The 14290-nt window shown below is 39.2% G+C and overlaps 1 protein-coding gene across 3 annotated transcripts in view; it reads left to right on the top strand.

Moving 5' to 3' along the window:
• LOC126187769 (centromere protein I-like) overlaps window positions 1-14290 on the top strand; it is a 351829-nt gene that overhangs the window by 8477 nt on the left and 329062 nt on the right. For all 3 annotated transcript variants that reach the window (XM_049929046.1, XM_049929037.1, XM_049929054.1), the window contains exon 2: window positions 11002-11127. In XM_049929046.1, coding sequence (XP_049785003.1) covers window positions 11002-11127 — 126 coding nt within the window. The remainder of the gene's footprint in view (window positions 1-11001; window positions 11128-14290) is intronic.

The following is a 14290-nucleotide window of genomic DNA, read 5'->3' as shown; positions in this document are numbered from 1 at the left end:
TTGTTTCTACACAGTTGTAATGTACAGACTTTGAAACAATAGATACGATGTATTGAAGTAATTAGTAAACTTTTATCCTATTGTAAACATATAACATATCCTGAATTGTACTAAAGATAGCCATAAGTAGTGTCTCAACCCTAGCACTGGCAGACTGAACAGTAGCACAGACTGAGGGCTAAGTTCGTGATGAGTCGACAAAGGCATAAAATGTGTTATGGTCTTTTTTTAAATACACATTGTGCACTCTGTAGTTACATTTTAGTCCCTGACGAAACCCCCATTTTGCCACTTTGATCTGGTGTTGTCAAGCTCATAATATGTTTCATTGCATTAATGACAAAAACTTCCCCATCCAAAACCCCCTCGTCTCGTTAATTAGCCATTTTTTATTTTCTTGATATTTTCCTATTGTTATTGATGTTGTCCATAGCTTGTTTTGTGAAGTCTTTATATCTGCCACATTAGTGACTTCATTGGTCTATGTATGTGGTATCATGTTGTTAACTAATCCTATTGAATCAGTCATTGTGTACTTGGGTTTGCAACGTTTTCGCATGTTAGGTACTGTGTGATAATTGTGGGTAGTTATGTAGTTACTGATCTTGGTTTACTCAAGTTTGAGTTATAGTAACATTGGAATGTTTCCAAAAGTCTCCAGCTGAATGATGCTGGATTGTTTAACGTCCAATAAGCATAATGCTCTTTTTATAGAAACATTGGTAAATGAAAAGAATCCCACACACAGAGAGCCGAACCTCTGACTGGGCCAGATTAAGGGGAATTAATAGCTGCCTTTCCACATGAGTGAGTAGAAGGGACTGCATACCACCATGTGCTTGTCTTAATTGAACTACTGCAGAGGACAGAACAGGAAGTTGTTCCTATTGTGCATTCATAATAGTCTCTGCCAACAAAGAGACAGAGATTAACATATCTGAGTAGAAGGACAAGAATTGTAATATGCTTGTATCAGAGAGTAGTATGTCTCCAGGAATCCAATATTCTGTTACAGAGAGACTACGGACAGAAAACTGTCTTTAACACAGAATTGTTCAGGCCACAGCAGGTAAAATGGGATCTACATTCGTTCACAGCTTTTGGTAGATCTTTAAGGCAAACCTATCAGTTTCAGCTTGGACGGATCAAAACGCATGGTTTTGTCAATGCTTACATGAGATGACAGAAGTACGACTCTTGGCTGGAATCAAGCAGCAGAATTTTTACTAGGCTAGGTCCACGTAGATGATAAATGTTGCAGAACATTGTAGACTAAGAACAAATCTGGAATATGTTTATATTTCAAATTTAACACCTCCCCATTCACATAACAGAAGATTGGGTGTGTGGAAAGTATTGGTAAAACTTAAACCTAAAAAGGACCAGACCCTGAAGGTATTCACCCTGAAGTTTTGCTTGAAGCAATACCACAGATACTTTTCTCTCTTAAGGAACTATTCAATGATTGTTTAAGACTGGAAAGGGTTCTGTAGTGTTGAAAGCTTGTGGGGATGATTAAGAAATCTGAAGACATGGATGTAGTGAATTGTAGGTCTCATAGGCCTATTTACCTCATCAAATGCTGGCTGTTCAAGAGTATCTCCTATGTGATCGATTGGAAGGATGCAGAGAGCTTTAGGGCCTTAACTGATTCCAGTTTTGTTTTAGGAATGGATATTTCATTGATGACTAGCAGTCGAACACCTCATTTAGTTTGTAATTTATTCTGGAATTATACGGTTGCATTAGTGATCGACATTTTGAGCTTCTTTGACAACCTGTGGTGACCTGCAATGGTTACATGCTTGAGAGACCTCCAGATTCCTGACACATTATACATTAGTCTCAGAGATTATTTTGTGGGAGGGTAGTAAAATTCAATACAAGAAAATATAAGGTTGTCAAATGCATTACCAAGAGTTGACATGTGGCTTGATTATCCATTGAAACCCTCCTTAAGATTATAATGGGGCTGAATTAACTAAGCGATGGTGGCATATGCAGGCAACTTGTTAGTAGTTGATTCAGATGAATCCAGGACGGCTTTGGAGGAGGGTGCAGGTAAAGTCTTAGGTCAAATGCATCAATGGCGCAGAGGTAATAAATTGTCATGTTCTCTCTGTTTCCTGCTGAGCTGTCAAGATGGAAACGTAGTACCACTTTTAACCAGGGTTAAACATTACATCGACTCCAGAGTGGTGAGCAAGATAAGACGTTCGGCGAGCATGGCCCTTGTGAGAGAGAGGATTCAGATATGCGCAATAGGCTATATGTGGTAGACGAGACGCTTTTATACCTTCACTTGTACATGGCAATCTCCTTAGCAGCTGAAGATTGGGACTCGGTAAATAGTGCCTCTTGGTCTCTAGCAAAGAGCACGAAGAAGAACGCATAAGCATGCCAGTCTGTGAAGTTTCAGAGTAGGAAAGCACAGCAGCTGAAGGGTTCTCAGACTGTTAATTGACAAGCAGGCAGTTTGATGACATTGCTTTGAAGATGCTCAGCAGGGTTTTCAACTTCACAACAACTTCCAGTAATGTGTCCATTTCAGGTCTTAGCAGTGCAATGAAGCAAGTAGGTAGCACAGTTCCACCAAATGTGGCAGAAGAAATTTGATGAGTGACCTGCAGGGTGCTCAGCAAGACACCCTCCAAAATCAAACAACATCAAGTGACAAGAAGCTCACACTTTAGAGGACCCAGGAAGACAGCAATGTCGCCGTGTCGCTAACAGACGAGGAACTCCGTAGTTGTTCTGCAACAGACTGATTACAATGAAGAAGTGTGTCAAAATCTGGAGGGCCCTGCATAAAAGCTTTTCAGGCTTTTGGATTGTTACCCTACAGACAAAGTGCGCAAGATGACCACAAAGTGCGCAAAATGACCAGGACTCTTCTGAAGTAAACCGGTATGCCAGACGAGATTGTTGAACAACTGTGACTGAATGCACTGTTTCCACTTAGACTGTATGGGCTGCCGAAAGTTCACAGAGTGTGTGTACCAGTGCACTCAATTGTCAGTAACACTGGCACATCAATGTACACAACAGCCAAGTACTGAAAGAAACTGTTGTTCCCATATGTGGGGAACTGTATTTACCATATCCACTTATCGGAGGACTTCTTGCAATATCTCAAACAACTGCATGTTGCAGAACCTGATATAGTGGTAAGTTTTGAGGTGGTATCCTTGATAACTTGGGTATCACTGAAAAACTCATTGGAACTGTTTGCAGAGAAATTTGGCAATGCTCTTTTGGACATGTTCAGGCACATACTCTCAGTGTATTTTCTGTATGGGGGCCAATATTATGAGCAGACAGAAGGTATAGAAATGGGCAGCTGTCTCTCTCCAGTGGTTGCTGGATTATGTTCATGGAGAGATTTGAAGTGGAGACATTAGAGATGGCTAGATACAAATCCATATGCTTCTTCAGGTATACAGATGGTGCCTCTGTGATCTGGCCTCATGGTAGGGATAGCCTCAATGAGTTTCTGGTACATCTTAACTCATGCTACACAAATATTAATTTCACTATGAAACTGGTACAGGATGGCCATTTTTGTCTGTAACTGTCAAAAGGAGAGAAGATAGGTTGTTTCGCTACAGTGTGTATCACAAACCTACACACACTGATTTACACATACAAGCCAGCAGCTTTCACAATTCAGTGCAGAAGAATGGAGTTTTGAAGACATTGGTCCACATGATACACACCTTGTCAGACTCAGGAAGTTTGGTAATAGGAATAGAGCCTCTACGGTCAGTGTTCTTCAAGGACGGTGATTCTGACAAGGTAAAAATTCCACAAGCAAAAACCGGCCTATAAGGTTAGGAGGCAGTTCGTTTTCTAGACAGGTTGTGTGCAGATATCTAGGGGTACATCTACATGAAAAATCAAACTTCAACTGCACATCACCAATGCAGTCTCAAAAGCATCTTAAGTCATTGCATAACTTTGTAAAACAGGAACTACCACCTATAGACTCCCACTGCTGGCAGTCAGACCCTACAGCAATGTGACGCTTTTGCCAGCTTCACAGCCAATATGTTGACATTACAGCAGTGCTACATACCACATAGGAATGTCTTGCAGATGGCACAATGAGGCATGCTTGTAATGCTTACCAGAGTGTTTGGTGCCACTGTAGTAGTCACTGCTTGTTATTTTAGGTGTACACCTAGTGGATATTACTGCCAGTCATCTTGTTGTCTCATACTGGGTCAAGGAGGGGTGAGCTGTACAAGATCCAGATGTTAACCACTAATGGAATCTGAAATACACTCCAGTTAACATACTGACAGAGGGATATCTGACAAAACGACTGGGACTCATCTGTTAATGGTTGATGGATCTAGAAAATATTCCCAAATATACAGAAAAGGCTAATACTTCACCATGTTGTGTGGTTAAGTGTAACTGTTAGAGACCTAGAGTTGTGGTAGATTGGGAAGAGTATGGCAGATTCCACTCCCTTCAATAGTTCAGGGGATACTTCTGCAGGTCTTGTCAAAATCTGCATAAAAGGCTTAGAGCTCGCAACACACAGTTCAAGTGTCACTGAACGTGAAAAGAGGAGTGATAAACTATCAGCAAAGTACTAAGTGAAGCGGACTCAGTGCATCGAAGCAGACATTACCTTTGCCTGCTTCATCCACATTCCTGTGACCATTTCCTAGAGCCACTGTTGATTTGAACAGCTGCATACAGTGTAGTGGATGGCACATGGAGGTGTACCTAATTAAAATCAGTGGTTGAATAATAGCATTTTTAATGTTGCAATACCATTAATGTGTTATAGTGATTCATTATATTTGAAAAATATAAGCAGCTTACAGTATGTGGCATTTAAAATTGAAGTTTTCCATAGAAACCATTTTGGGAATTCCACAAATGTGGGCACTATACCAGTGGCAGTAGATTGAGATGTACAAACGATAGGCATAGTCACTGCTACAAACATTTGGAGGACACCCCCTGCTGGCTTGTGAGCAGACCTGAAGTTATTTCTGGGACACTGACGTAATCAGTGAGCTGGTGACAGGATTCAGTATATAGTTTGTTTTCTGATTATATTTTTAAATCTTTTAATTAATGAGTGGATAGTACTTCCAGCTATAAAAATTGTAAAAAAGTGAAGTAACTTGTATCATAATTTTTTCAATGGTTATTGGAGAAGGAATGCCATGAAGTTGACTTGTTCATACTTGGTAGAAAGTGTTAATCTGTAAATACTCCGCTTGAAGAAAGATAGCTTACATCAACTATCCAGCTAATTAAGATACAGAGTACATGTATGGCTCTAAATGGGTACTTGCACAGACCTTTACCAAGGTATTAGGTTTAATATTAATTCACTCTATGTATCATGTTTATGATATTTTATCCTGTTTTTCATAATTTAATATTTTACACTCTATGTACACTGTTCACGAATCAGGTGATGATACCACTATTTTCCTCCACTTCTCAATCAATATTTCTCTGCCCTTCATCTCGCAGATCCAGCAGGCTTCTCAAGGTTCAGACTGTGTCCAAATGATAAAATTTTGTAATACCTGGTGAGAGATTAATTTTTATTTATTCATTCATTCATTCAGCTGTTTGAATGATACTAAATTTGCCATCATAATATAATGAAAATAAAGAGCTCAAGAAATATACATACATACATACATACATACATACATAATACATAAGTATGCTTTATGAAGATAGGCCAGTGGTTGGCCCTGGCCCTGATGAACGAACTATCCCCGCATTTGTGTAAAATTATTTAGTACAGCCTAAATCAGGATGGCCAGACAGAGCAAACATCTCCTCCTGAATCAGCATCTTAACAACTGCATCACTTCATTTGGTTGGTCCCTAATGTACAATGTTCTTAGATGCACAGCTTTTCTCTTCATTGGTGCACACATAAAGGACACCTGCTGATGACTCTAGAACCATGAGTTTGCTACAATGTCCCTTGCACTAACCACAGTCCATTTGGAATGCCTTTATACATGCCACTATTCCCCACGCACATCTTCATGTTCTCCCCTCAATGCACCTGAAAAACTGAATCAAAATCACACCCGTGATGATGAGTGAAATACTGAATTCAAGAGAATGACAATACATTACTGTCATCCTAGCACATGATTTCCTTGCAAAATCGTTACAATATTGAAATGAGACAAGGTGGTTAATTATCCCCTTTCATTATTAACCAATACTGTGTGTCCTCTAAGTAATCTTATATTTTATACCTAAAAACAAAGATGATGTGACTTACCAAATGAAAGTGCTGGCAGGTCGACAGACACACAAACGAACACAAACATACACACAAAATTCAAGCTTTCGCAACAAACTGTTGCCTCATCAGGAAAGAGGGAAGGAGAGGGAAAGACGAAAGGATGTGGGTTTTAAGGAAGAGGGTAAGGAGTCATTCCAGTCCCAGGAGCGGAAAGACTTACCTTAGGGGGGAAAAAAGGACGGGTATACACTCGCGCGCGCACACACACACACACATCCATCCACACATATACAGACACAAGCAGACATATATAAAGATATTTAAATATGTCTGCTTGTGTCTGTATATGTGTGGATCGATATGTGTGTGTGTGCGCGAGTGTATACCCGTCCTTTTTTCCCCCTAAGGTAAGTCTTTCCGCTCCCTGGACTGGAATGACTCCTTACCCTCTCCCTTAAAACCCACATCCTTTCGTCTTTCCCTCTCCTTCCCTCTTTCCTGATGAGGCAACAGTTTGTTGCGAAAGCTTGAATTTTGTGTGTATGTTTGTGTTCGTTTGTGTGTCTGTCGACCTGCCAGCACTTTCATTTGGTAAGTCACATCATCTTTGTTTTTAGGTATATTTTTCCTTCGTGGAATGTTTCCTTGTATTATAATCTTATATTTTGTAGTATGTATTACTTATAAACATTTTAGCTGCCTTTTTAAACAGATGTACTTTAGTTTTTCATTTTCTTGGACAATTTATTATGCAATTTTATTCCCTGAGAGGAAATGCTGTTTATAGTTTTTTTGTTTATTTTTACTTGGTAACTTTTTGTCCAAATTAGGGCTGTAATTTTACCCAACCCATAAAAACCCAAGTGTTTCTTTTGTACCCTGCCAAAATCCCAATAAAACCCAACTATATTTAATTACAAAAATTTAATTAATGTACAAAATGTTCTATAGTTAGCCTTACATATATTAAACAGAACCATTATATTTATTGAAGTCAACTGTCTACTGTGTTCATTAATATCATGTTTTAACTTTTCTTGCAATATAAGAAACTCATCTAAGTAACATTTTCACTTCCAGAAAAAACTTAAGCCTGATGTACAGTCATAGTGACTGTAAAGTACTATTTACTACTTTTTGAAAGCTTGCACAAATTTGTAGATCTTCATTAATTTCTTGGCTCATTTCTATCTTAAATTATTTCTTAATTTTGATCAAACAAGCTCATAGATGGTGTAGATTATCTCTATGGATGCAGTGTTGGCAGGGTAAGGAAAGAGGCAATAATAAAGTAGTTCTAAGGAAGAATGAGTACTTTGAATAAATTAATCATAGGAATTTAAATTTAACAAAAAAAGGGCAGGTTTTATTCATTTTTTTTAAATATCTGGGCTTTCTTCAACCCTGGTCCAGATTGGCCCTTTTTTCATGTGTTCAATATGTGAAGAAAAGCTCCAATTTTTATACACTTAAGTTTTTCTTCTTTTATCGAATTTCTTTATTCTAGTCCCTAGATATCTTTGGAATCAACTTCAAAAAAGTAATTAGACTTCTATGGATCAAATGAAAGTTTGATTTTCTTCTAACACTACATCATTTTACTTAGCTCTCTTAGCATAGTACCTTTTACCAACAGAACATGAGGAAAAAACCTGATGTGATATGTTGGACTATTTGACCTTGTATGGAATTGCAGTAGCATGCCCCCACAGCTAATTAAGATGTCAAAAATAAGCATATGCATGTGTTGCAGCAAATTTTGAAGGAAGTGGAGACCCATCTTTCAGCAGTTGAGACTCTTAATCTTACCTGTAGAAAATTATATTTCTGATTTCATTTCATCTACGTAGAACTCGGGCAGCACAATCCCGCATTAATACTGACGCTATTAAGTGTGCAAACAGGGGGTGAGTAACTTGGTATATTACTGCTCTTTATGGGGTAGCAGTAGTCAGAATTTTCTTACGTACCTAATTTCCTTTAAGAATGTTATTCTGGAATAAATGTATAGATTCACTGAAGCCTCAAAAATACAGAATCGTGAAGATGTTTGAAGTGACTGTATAATGAAAATATATTTTATGTATAAAGTGACAGAGTTTTTTTCCCCAGTCACTTCAGTATAGTTTTAACACAAATACGGTGAGGAAACATGAAAAATCTGCAACAAAATGACTCTGTTCCCTAGTGGCCTTTTGTTTCAGAATGTGAACTGAGAAGGAAAGGTCCTAGCTTAAGAAAAATCCCTTGTGGTTCTAAGACGCCACAAACTCCATAAAAAGCACTTCACACAACTGTGAATAGTGAAACTTTTTTTGCTGGTAATAGTTATCACTTAAGCAACCTTCAGTGATTTGTGAGTGCAGCAAGTGATAGGTGCAGAAATAAAAGATGAAAGTTTGCTTGCATTTCTGACTGCTTCACAATGCCCTGGTACTGATATTTTTTTCCTGTTTGTGTGGAGACCAAAAAAATTTTGTAAAAATTTGCATGGATACAAGAGAGACTGCAAAAAGTCCCTCTGCTGCTGTATTCTTTTCCCTGTTAATATAGATGTAAAGCTTTCTTTCCAAATTGATTATCTCTTTTTTGTGAGGCTGCATATTACTCCGATGTGAGAGCAAATAAAATGTTCTTTCGTGAACTTTCTTGTCTATTCTGGTACAGAGAGTTCATAAAACCATTCATAATATGTACCCACCAGAGAATGATAGCTAGATCATTCAAAACTCCCTTATCCACATACAAATTAGGGATTTTATCATGTAAAGCACGAGGACAAATTTGAATTCAGGGAAATGAAGCAGCGTATGTTGTAGCTAAATGTTTGTATCTTGTCTTCAGAGGCCTGTATGCTAACTCCGTTAAGAAGACTCCCCAGTGCACATTAGCTTTGCTATAATAATTATATTGTCTGATTACAAGAATGACATGCCAGTTCTTGCAGCCCTCTATCTCTGATAACCTCGCTATTAGTGGGATGATTTACCTTAAACTTTATTCCTTTGTGCACTCCCCTCCTATCTCCCTGTACTACTTGTAAAACTGACCTAGCATATTTATCTTAATGAATACAAGGCCAATAGATACTATGACTATTAAGAATCACACATATTTTCATTCAACATGTTTGTCATGCTTAGTCATAAGTTCAGTTCACATTTGTCCACATTTAAATTATGTGTGAATTCTGTTAACTGTTAATGTTTCTTATCTTATTTACTCACGAGAAGAAAGCCACCAGTTCTGAAAGTCAGTGATTCATTGTGTTTTCATTTTCTCTTGTAGAGTTTGTGTTTCATTCTTTAAGAAGTGATTCTTCTTCTATCTTGTGCTGGCATTCACTCTTTTCTTTTCTATTCAGCTTATAGATAGTAATTTCCTTTGTGTGTTGGCACTGGTTGCCATATTTTAACATCAGGGGAAGTGTTTTATTAATGTTATCATAGTCAGTTACGTGAGAAAGGGGTGGGGGGGGGGCAATGGTTAAGGTTTTGGGCCCATACTGTGCAAGAATGAGACACAAATCCCCATCTGGCCTCCCAGATCTAGGGTTAATCAATCTTTCCCTGAATCGTGTAGCTCAAATGCTGAGATGGTTACCTTGGAGTGGCCATGGTTGCTTTTTATTTTCTGTCCTTATCCACCAAAGGTGTCTCTAAGCGTCTCGATAATTAGTTGCTAAAATGTAACATTATCATATTCCTTCCTGCTATACAGGGCTATTACAAATGATTGAAGCGATTTCATAAATTCACTGTAGCTCCATTCATTGACATATGGTCACGACACACTACAGATACGTAGAAAAACTCATGAAGTTTAGTTCGGCTGAAGCCGCACTTCAGGTTTCTGCCGCCAGAGCTCTCGAGAGCGCAGTGAGACAAAATGGCGACAGGAGCCGAGAAAGCGTATGTCGTGCTTGAAATGCACTCACATCAGTCAGTCATAACAGTGCAACGACACTTCAGGACGACGTTCAACAAAGATCCACCAACTGCTAACTCCATTCGGCAATGGTATGCGTAGTTTAAAGCTTCTGGATGCCTCTGTAAGGGGAAATAAACGGGTCGGCCTGCAGTGAGCGAAGAAACGGTTGAATGTGTGCGGGCAAGTTTCACGCGTAGCCCGCGGAAAATTGGCTCATGCCACAACTGGAGACCGACAGCGCCGACTTCATCTTTCAACAGGATGATGCTCCACCGCACTTCCATCATGATGTTCGGCATTTCTTAAACAGGAGATTGGAAAACCGATGGATCGGTTGTTGTGGAGCTCATGATCAGCAATTCATGTCATGGCCTCCAAGCTCTCCCGACTTAACCCCATGCGATTTCTTTCTGTGGGGTTATGTGAAAGATTCAGTGTTTAAACCTCCTCTACCAAGAAACGTGCCAGAACTGCGAGCTCGCATCAACGATGCTTTCGAACTCATTGATATCGGGACATGCTGCGCCGAGTGTGGGAGGAACTTGATTATCGGCTTGATGTCTGCCGAGTCACTAAAGGGGCACATATCGAACATTTGTGAATGCCTAAAAAAACTTTTTGAGTTTTTGTACATGTGTGCAAAGCATTTTGAAAATATCTCAAATAATAAAGTTATTGTAGAGCTGTGAAATCGCTTCAGTCATTTGTAATAACCCTGTATTTTCTTTGACCTTTGAAATATTCTCAGAGGACCTAAATTGTTTCTTTCCTTTATCGACATCAGTATACTTTATATGACTATTAATGCAATAAACATTGTTTTGCAGGTGCAGGATACAAGTACGTGGCAACAGAATTTGACAAGAAACTTGAAGAACTATCAGAAAAAGAGACTGGTCTGAGTGGTGATGAAATTACTATCCTCCTCCGTGTTTTAACAAGAGCCACACTTGGTAAGTGCTATTTTAATTTTCCATCTTCTGTGTGTGCCAAAATCATTTTTAATTGATTTTCATATATTGTTGTCTGGTTTCCAAAAATAAATGGTGTTAACTTAGTGACTGTTCAAGTGTTGAAATATTGCACAATGTAGAGGTGGAGAAGTGACTATTCACAGGTACCCACCTTATCCTCGAGGTAGGATGTTTCACTTACATAGCAAGAATTGACAACATGGGGGTGAGAATGGAAAGGACATGAAGCAATTCCTTGCATACTGAAGACAAGTTGCAAGTTTCACATCCACATTAAAATAGGATTACCAAGTAGGTAGGGCATCAGACTGCAATCAGATGATGCAGTCCCATCTGAAACATTGAATGAAAGCTCATCAGAGGTCAGTGCACTTACGGCAAACTTAGAATGTAGATGGCACCATGGTAATAGGCTTTTTACTTTGTCAGACCTACAAATTCATCACCAGTAGCAGCAGCAGTAGCAAATTCATTGCCGTTGCTCTCCTCTATCACCTCCTCCTCCTCCTCCTGATAATATGAAGGCCTAACTAGGCTTCTTCATACATTATGGTCTTTAGCTGTTTTTTAATGTTTTCTACCCTCTCTCCATTGCATTGCCTTCTTGGCAGAGAGTTCCTTCATCCATTTAACAACCACTGATCTGATTATGTGTTCCATCCATCGCTGTTTCATTCTCTTTGTGCTCATGGCTGTCTTCTGTTCCAGTCTGTCCCCTGAACTATTTGTTTGTTTTCTTGTCTCTGTAATGGAGAATTATTTGCTGTTCTGAAGGCACTTGAACAGCTGCACAGTTCAGTAAGGCACCTTCCTCCATTAGTGACACACCAGTAATCTAGCAGGTTACATATTTAGTTTTGTAGTTAATTCTTAAGTTAGTAATATTAGGGTGGATAGGATGTGTGCAATGCTGCTTGCGTACGCAGAAGGAGCTGGCTGCAGTTCATGAACAGCTGAAGATACTTCTGGCCATGGTCAGTCATCTTCATGCTGCTGCCTCAGGGTGTAGCAGTTATGGATAATATGGCGCATCACATGGAACATCTCAGGTGTCTCTCATTTCATCCATGGACTGATCCAGACACACCTCCCAGTGAGGCATGAGGGATCCGCCCCCACCACAAGGTGTGTGGTGGGTTGTAACGTATTCGCATCACTCAAGGCAGAGTGTCAGTATGAAGGCCGGCCTTCTGGCCTTACCCATTCACACTGTGAGTGAACAGGTGGCCGCTCCTGCAGAAGGGTTCAAGCAGGCATACACGGACAGGTGTTTGCTAGTTATGGAGGTCCAATGTTAAGCACGTTATGGAGGAGAATAGAGGTGAGGGAAATAGGGATAGGGTCCAGGGCTAGAAAGAAGTCTGATATTTACTTGGTATGTCTCATCCGAGGTGTGGAGAAGGCCCTGTCAAGGGTGCATGGTACAGTCGTCTGCAAGTTGTGGCTCACATCTGCACCAATGACATCTGTCGTTTGTGATTTGAGGCCATCCGTAGTTTGTACGGGCGACTAGCACAAGTGGTGAAGACTGGTGCCCTCCGTTGCAGGGCGGAACCAGCTCAGTTTTTCAGCGTAGTACCCGGAGTTGATGGGTGTGCTTTAGTTTGGAACCAAGTAGAGGATCTCAACCAAAGACTGTCGATTCCATGCCAGTCTTGGTTGCAGATTTTTGGACCTGCATTAAGGGGGTAGAGAGTTGTAGAACTTGTCATGATAGATCAGCTGTGCACTGAACAAAGGAAACAGCTGCTCAGGCAGGAGAGTACTTGTGGAGTGCACATAGGGGATTTTTTAGGTGATATTTTGAGATTCTCTGAACGCTCACCATTTGATACGCGGAGAGTGAAATCAGACTGTGTACAAATTAAAGACACTGTGACAGTAGAAAACTAGAGTTATGATATGTATATATGAAAAAAAGCAAAAGAATATGTTAAAATTTTAAATTATTGTAATATGAATATGTTTATGAAAGTTTTATGTTTGTTAAAAGCTGGTTCACACTTAGGGCACTTGTATTTGTAACATGTAAATGCTGTAGAGAAGTCCCTCTGCAACGAAAGTGGCACATCGTGATGTAAAAGGTAAGTTTGGTGGTCGAACTGAGTGGCTCCTTTGTATGAATGATATGCAATGTGTGGCTAGCCTTAGCATGATACACTTTGATGGTGCTAAGAGAGGCAATTGGAAGCTGCATTATAAGGGATTTGCCTCTGATGTGGGTCTGGCTATTACTAGGTATTCACAGAATAATGTAATGGCTCTAATATGTTGAAAATCCGATGCCAAGAAGAGATTTTATAGAGCATTCGCACATCAAGAGCCGTGAGTACAGTCAGCCGCCATTTCGCCTGCCACTAATCTTCGCCACTGCCTCACAGACTTCATACAGTCAGTTAAGTAATATATATTGGCGTGGACAAGTTAACTTTTGTGTTGTTTCAGTAATAATCACATAAAACGTCAATTCGTGTTTCAAACCATAACTTCAGTCCTAATCACGAACCTATGCGGGGTCCTCACCAAAGTGCTACTAAAACTGAGTAGCCTATCCTGATTTAAATGAAAAATTCTAGCATTCATGTGTTTAAAAGTGATATTTGGTCTAAAGTAAAAGTAGTAGAAAAAGTTAAAGTAAGAGTAAAATTTGGATGCTTTGTGTATGGATTACTCAAAGTGAAATTGTTAAGGTAGGAAGTTTAAATACAAAAAAGCTAAAACCATAAAAGTGATGGATAGGTTTTTGCTAAAGTATCCTTAGTTTATCCTAAAATATAGTTTTGTAGGATTACAGTGCAAGAGTGTGTTAATACTATTGCCAAGAATACCTGCTTCACAGGTGATTAAAATACTAGTACATATAAATCTTTAATGAACTGATTTGCGGTAGTACTGTTAGAAGTGAAGTTATGAACATTTTCAATGACAGTGTAGTTTTTTACTTTTGCAATAATCAAAGAACCTTGGCTAATGGAACTATACCAGTCCCCATCATATTGTCGTCCTATTAAGAAAAAATGAACTATTATTGTTACTAAGCAAAACTGCTATAAGCAGAGGAGCTTAATCAGTGCATTTAAGATGTTATTCATCTTTGTGTTATTCATGTCAGTCAAGATAGAAGTCCCTCATGTCCAAAATT

This window comes from Schistocerca cancellata, chromosome 1 (genome assembly GCF_023864275.1).
Source record: "Schistocerca cancellata isolate TAMUIC-IGC-003103 chromosome 1, iqSchCanc2.1, whole genome shotgun sequence".
In the NCBI taxonomy this organism is placed as follows: domain Eukaryota; kingdom Metazoa; phylum Arthropoda; class Insecta; order Orthoptera; family Acrididae; genus Schistocerca; species Schistocerca cancellata.
Note: the sequence above shows the minus strand (reverse complement) of the source record. Positions and strands in the feature narration are given on the sequence as shown.